Source organism: Pterocles gutturalis, unplaced genomic scaffold (assembly GCF_000699245.1).
Source record: "Pterocles gutturalis isolate BGI_N339 unplaced genomic scaffold, ASM69924v1 scaffold31112, whole genome shotgun sequence".
NCBI lineage: Eukaryota > Metazoa > Chordata > Aves > Pterocliformes > Pteroclidae > Pterocles > Pterocles gutturalis.
Window position 1 is genome coordinate 4,310 of NW_010111267.1, and position 5,641 is coordinate 9,950.

Sequence of the window (5,641 nt, forward strand, 5' to 3'; positions counted from 1 at the left end):
GTGTGCAGCCTGGAGAAGAGAAGGCTCCGGGGAGACCTTCCAGCAGCTTCCAGTGCTGAAAGGGGGCTACAGGAGAGAAGGAGGGGCTCTGGATCAGGGGGTGCAGTGATAGGATGAGCAGTGATGGTTTTAAAGCTGAAAGAGGGGAGATTGAGATGAGATATTAGGAGGAAACGTTCTCCTGTGTGGGTGATGAGGCAGTGGCCCAGGTTGCCCAGAGAAGCTGTGGATGCCCCATCCCTGGAGGGGTTCAAGGCCAGGCTGGATGAGGCTTTGAGCAACCTGGGCTAGTGGGAGGTGTGGGGGTGGAACTGGATGGGCTTTAAGGTCCTTTCCAGCCCAAACCGTCCTGTTTGGAACCCCTGTGTTGGCTCTGTATTGTGAAAGGAAGTGGAAGGAGCAAGTGGCTTGTAGGCTGTGCTCCATTGTAAGCTGCCTGCTAAATGAGCTGCAGTGTAATCTGCTTGCATTTCCTTTCCCATTTGGGGAAGGGGCGGTGTAGATATTACGGCATAGCATTGTTATATCTATTTGGCCCTTGCATGCGACACCGTGGTCGTACATTGTTCAGTCTTGCAGTGTAGACAGATGTCACTGAGAGCACCCTGATACAATCGCAGTGCAGTTAGTAGGTCTTACTGCTACCACAGATCTTTGCAGAATGGAGCCATGCAGATTTGCTCAGTGTAGACTCATGTTACACCACTTCAGAATCCGTTGCTTTAATAATTTATTTTGTGGTTGGACTTGATGATCTTAAAGGTCTTTTCCAACCTAAATGTTTGTATGATTTTTTTTGCTATATTTAATCTCTGTGCGTGAAGATTCTGCCTGTGAGTCGAGTCCCACAATTGTAACTGAGTCATATCTGCCCTGGGAGAGGTCTGTGCAGTTCATGAGCTGGGGTGGACTTCTCCACCGGCATCTAGCAGGGATTTTGCTTCCCACCCCCCCCACTCAACTGGATATTTTGCTTTCCTGTTGCCTGTGGGTCCTGTTCACTGGATTGCAGTTCGCAGCAAGGTGCTCTTGGGGGTAGAAGGAGGAGGAGTGTAGCTCTTGTGTCTTCAAACAAGTGCGTGTTTGTAGAATAAAGTGGTGGACTTGGGAGGGTTAGGTTTACGGTTGGACTCGATGATCTTAAAGGTCTTTTCCAACCTAAATGGTTCTGTGGTTCTATGATCTTTTTGGCCAGTAGACGGCAGCAGGGTTATTTGTGCTTGTGCCTCTTCCAAGCTGAATACCTGACCTTCCTGTTTTTAAGGGAGGAATTAGCTGCCACATGTTGGAGCTCTCCAGGAAAGTAAGCATTCCTTGGTTCTGATGTTGGGCATTTGCCAGTTATTTGTGTGTAGGAGTTGGATTTCTGGGGAGGTTGTATGTGCCCTGTTAGGCAGTATTGTTCCTGCAGGCTGGCAGATTGCTGCCATACTTGGATGTCCATGTGTGGAGAACTGAAGCAAGTGCCACTCTCATTCCCGAATTTGCATCTCTAGGGAATGCTATTCTTTCATTAATTTAGCTCCATCCTGTGAATCAGGAGTAGCTGGGGCTGACTGAGAGCGAGCACTGCCAGACTGCTGTGGCTCTGGAGGAGGAGCAGCGCTCCAGCTGCTAGGCAGTGGAAGACCCGAGGAGACATTGCATCTGTGCCTGGTGCAGCCCCTTGACTTCCCTCGCCTGGCTTTTTGGGACCTCAGAGGCTCTCTGGGCCTCTCTTGGGCTGTTCCATCTCCGTGGGCTGCCTCTGCCGTGGGTGCCTGGTCAGTGTGGACAAGGAGGTCCCGCCTTCCTCCCCACACGTGGCAGGGAGTTGAGATGCTGCAGCAAGCTGAAGGGCAGCAAGAGCAGTGACTTTGCAGCCTGGGCCTTGGGCTGGCATTGCTCATGGGAGGAGTGGGAAGACTTGATTCACCACTCAGGTATTTGTCACACTCATGTGGCAGTGAGGTGAGCCCCTGCATGATCCCTGATGTCACGGCTGCCTCTCTCTTCCCAGTTAGCCTGTTAAACTAGTGCAGATCTCAAGCACTGTGGGCTAAACCCTGTGTAATTCCTGGCAGCTGGTGTCTGCCGTGGGGATATTGGGGAAATTCAGATGGGGACATCATCGCCTGGCTCTTAATGCTGTTTATTACAAAACAAAACCTGTTTGAGCACCTTCTCCTTGCGTGGCCTCTTGTCTGTCTTGCTCTCTTGAGCCTCTCTGCAGCTGTGCCTTCCAGCAGGTATTTAGGAGAAGTGGCCGAAGCGCCTGCCCCTGCCTGTGCCTCTCAGGGCGGAGCTGTGGGACCTTCTGGCCTTGGCGGAGGTGGCATCCTGGGCCCCAAACACCTCAGCAGCCGTGGTGTAGGTAGCGTTCCCCTGGTTCACAGTTCTTGACCCTTTCCCTTCTCTGTCTGCAGCAACACCTTACGAGTGACCCGCTCTGCAGCCCCCACCAGTCTGGATGCCACTGGGGGCCCTGCCCAGCTGGGGAAGAAGGGCAAGGACTTCGACTTCTCCCAGTTACCCATGAAGGTGGAATTCGTGGAGTGCAGTGCTCGGGGCAGCAAGGGAGAGGAGGGAGATGCTGACTTCGAGGGCCTGGAGAAATGGCTGGCCAAGATCGCCTGAATGGAGAAGGGCAGGGCTGGAGGGAGAGACCTGGGGTGGCTGGGGGGCAGGACACTTGGGAACTGAAAGGAAAAAGATGGTCTGAAGCATTCAAATCTCATCTTGTAGAAGAAACTTAAGCTGGAAACCAGCATTGCAGTGTCCTCCTGTGCTGCTCATGGGCTTGGGAGCAACATGATGCTGGTGTGATTTCCTCTGACTGTCTCTTTACAGTCAAACATTTTTTTTCCTCTCCCCTCTTCCTTTGCTTTCCTCTGGGATGCTGACCCTCCAGGCTTCTATGTTCCCTTAATCTTTAGGCTTTTCACTTGGTAGCTGCCAGGCAAATTAGGAAGGAGCGGAACTGCCAGGTGAGTGTTAGAGATTGCAGCCCGCGTATTGTCTTCTGCCTTGGTTGAGCGTTGCAGCCCTGTTACCTCTCGGAGCTACAGATTACCTACTTCTGACTTCTTTCCCCAGGCTCTTGCTGCTTGGGAGCACAGTGTGCAGCTGCTCTCTGCTGGGCAGTCATTGAGGAGAATATAAAAAGCTGTTTACTTCTGTATCTCCTCCCTTCCCATTCCTCCACACTGTTGCAGCCCGGTTTCTGTGGGACTGGAGTGGTCTATTAAACCCTAAAACCAGGCTGGCTGCTCTGCCTTTGTCACTGCACTGCCTGTGTCCAGCTGCAGTGCCCGTGTCTTTGGGTGATTTCCACTGTGGGACAGTTCTTGGGGAGTTTTTCTTTAACTCGGGGCTATGTTCTGAAAGCTTGGTTCACTCTGCTTCTCCTTCCCATACTTCAGGCTCCTCCACAGGTGTTTGCTGTGCGGTACCCTGCCTGTTTCCTGCTCCAGTGACTGCAAGAAGATCTTTTTGTGTGTGTAATTAGGCAGCAGTTGTGGCAAAGTGAGAGGGAAAGTCAAGGAGCCGCTAGCACTTGAGTGTGATTCCTCCTCCTGAGGAAGGTGCTTAGTGAAGAGGGGAAAGGAACAAACTCAGAAAATATCATGGTTTTGTTTGTCTGTGGTATTTAAAGCCCAGGTTGCTGTTGTGTGTGTGATCTCAACTGTTAATCTTGCAGGGAGGATTCAGGGAATGCCTGTTGCTGTAGCTATCGCAGTGGCTCAGGAGGCTACTCGGAGTGTTTTGGGGGCTCGGATTCAGCATCCTTCTGAACTTCCCAAGGGACATTTGCTTTCCTCCTTCACATGCTCTGGCCAGGAGCATCGGTTATCCAAAGAGAGATCTTCCAGCAGCGTTGGTCTTGGTCAGGTGGGAGACAAGCCCCTAGTGCTGTGGGTTCACTTCCCCTTCCTGAACAGCCTTAAAACACAGTTGCCCTGCCCAGCAGCTTCCTGGAGCTTTGTGCTCTGGTGGGGTGCTGTTCCTGTGCAGCACCTGCGTGAGGATGATTGCTCTCCAAGATGCCACACTGGGAATTGTGAGGTCCCGTGGCACTGAAATTTTTTGTTTATTTTTGTTGTTTCCCCTTTTCTTTCAGGTTAGGAGGGAGCGGCTGGCTGATGGTAGACCTTTTCTGTCCTTTGCAGGCTCCTCTCCTTTCTGGTTTGATGCTTCCTTCACCGCTCAACCGATCGGTTGTGTTCTTTTCTTTTCCTTTCTGTCTGGCGCGTCCTCTGCCTCCCTGTAGCATTGCCAAGTGTTGGTAGTGTCAGGAAGATCAAGAATGGTCTTCAGCAAAAACCTGTGCTCATGATGGGGCTGGGCTTCGCGTTTCTAGTCTTGTGAACCCAGAGGCTCTTCTACCTACTCTTGTGAAGTACATTATATTCTTATATTTCCTGCAGCCAGAGCATTGTTGGAACATGTTTGTCATGCTTTGAACTCCCTCAGCTGGAGCTCCCTTCCTAGACTGCCTGCTTTGAATCCGTAATGCTGAAGTGAGAATATCGCTGTTTCCTTGGGTGCTCTGCGTGCAAAGACCTGTCTCCTTCAACAGCACCAGCCTCTGCTGGGCAAGGGGGTTTGGGAGCGTGAGGCTTTAAGTTATTCTTGTTAAAAGTATTCCTTAAATAAACTTTTTTTTTTTTTTTTGCTTAAACGTTTGTTCTCAAGTCTTGGTTTAGTCTGTCTGTTCTCAGTGGTGTCAAATCCACAGGGACTGGGGCTTCACTTCTGCTCAACATGATGCTGGAGATGGACCTTCCTGCTTGGTGGCCAGGTCAGTGTTAAAAAACCAATGTCTCCTCCACCCACAGGGCTTTTGGGGTGCTTTTTTTTTTCTTTTGGAGGGTGTATTTCCTCCTTAGTCTGAATGTTAGAGGCTTGATAATCAGGTAGCAAAAAAACCCCCAAACCACCAACCAAGAAACTTCACAAAAAAGGCACTTGCCTCAAACACACAGGAAAACTCGAGTGTGGCTGCTGTGATGTAAGTCCCTGGAGCGCTTGCCCTGCTCTGGGGTGGAGGTGGCGACACAGTGGGATAGAGAAACCTCGGCTTGCCCTGCCCCAGCCTGGCTGCAGAGTTGGGGGCAGCTGCACCCTATGCCACTAGTTCTGGAGGATAGAGAATGCAGAGCTGTGGGTGGTTTTTCGGCTGCACTCTGACTTGCCTGGGAATATTTGGGGCTGGTATTCTCCAGTGGCTGAGGGAGAAGGACAGAAACGCTGAATGTTGTGTGGTGTTGGGTTTTTTCTTTTTTTTTGTTTTGTTTTGTTTTTGGTTTTGCTTTTTTTGGTTGTTTTTCCCACTTAGCTTTGTGCTTTTCTTTCTGCTCTTGTGCCTAAACCTTGCTTCGTGCTGGCCGGGCAAGCAGCTCACTGCAGCTTGGCAGCCGGTGTGTTCAGATGGCTTTGCGAGAGAGCAGGATGTTGGCTTTTAGCAGCATCAGCTGGGCGAGATGGATGGTGTGGCCTCTGCACAGCGCCCGGCTCTTCAGATAAGCACATGAAGCAATTCTGATGATAGTGGTGGTGTTACCCTGCACAGGGGGTTCATCTCCACATCCCACCAGCTGATACGTCTCTTCCCACTCTTGGGCTGCCTTCCTCCTGCTGGGAGAGGAGGGGGCCTGGGCTG

General features: G+C 51.3%; 1 protein-coding gene across 1 annotated transcript in view; it reads left to right on the forward strand.

Moving 5' to 3' along the window:
* The window catches only part of SRPRB (signal recognition particle receptor, B subunit), a gene marked incomplete at its 5' end in the record, with an annotated part of 6,672 nt that extends 4,056 nt beyond the window's left edge, over positions 1-2,616 (forward strand). The window contains one exon of the mRNA XM_010073693.1: positions 2,406-2,616. Within this exon, the coding sequence (XP_010071995.1) occupies positions 2,406-2,616 (211 nt within the window). The remainder of the gene's footprint in view (positions 1-2,405) is intronic.
* Between the last annotated feature and the right edge of the window lie 3,025 nt (positions 2,617-5,641).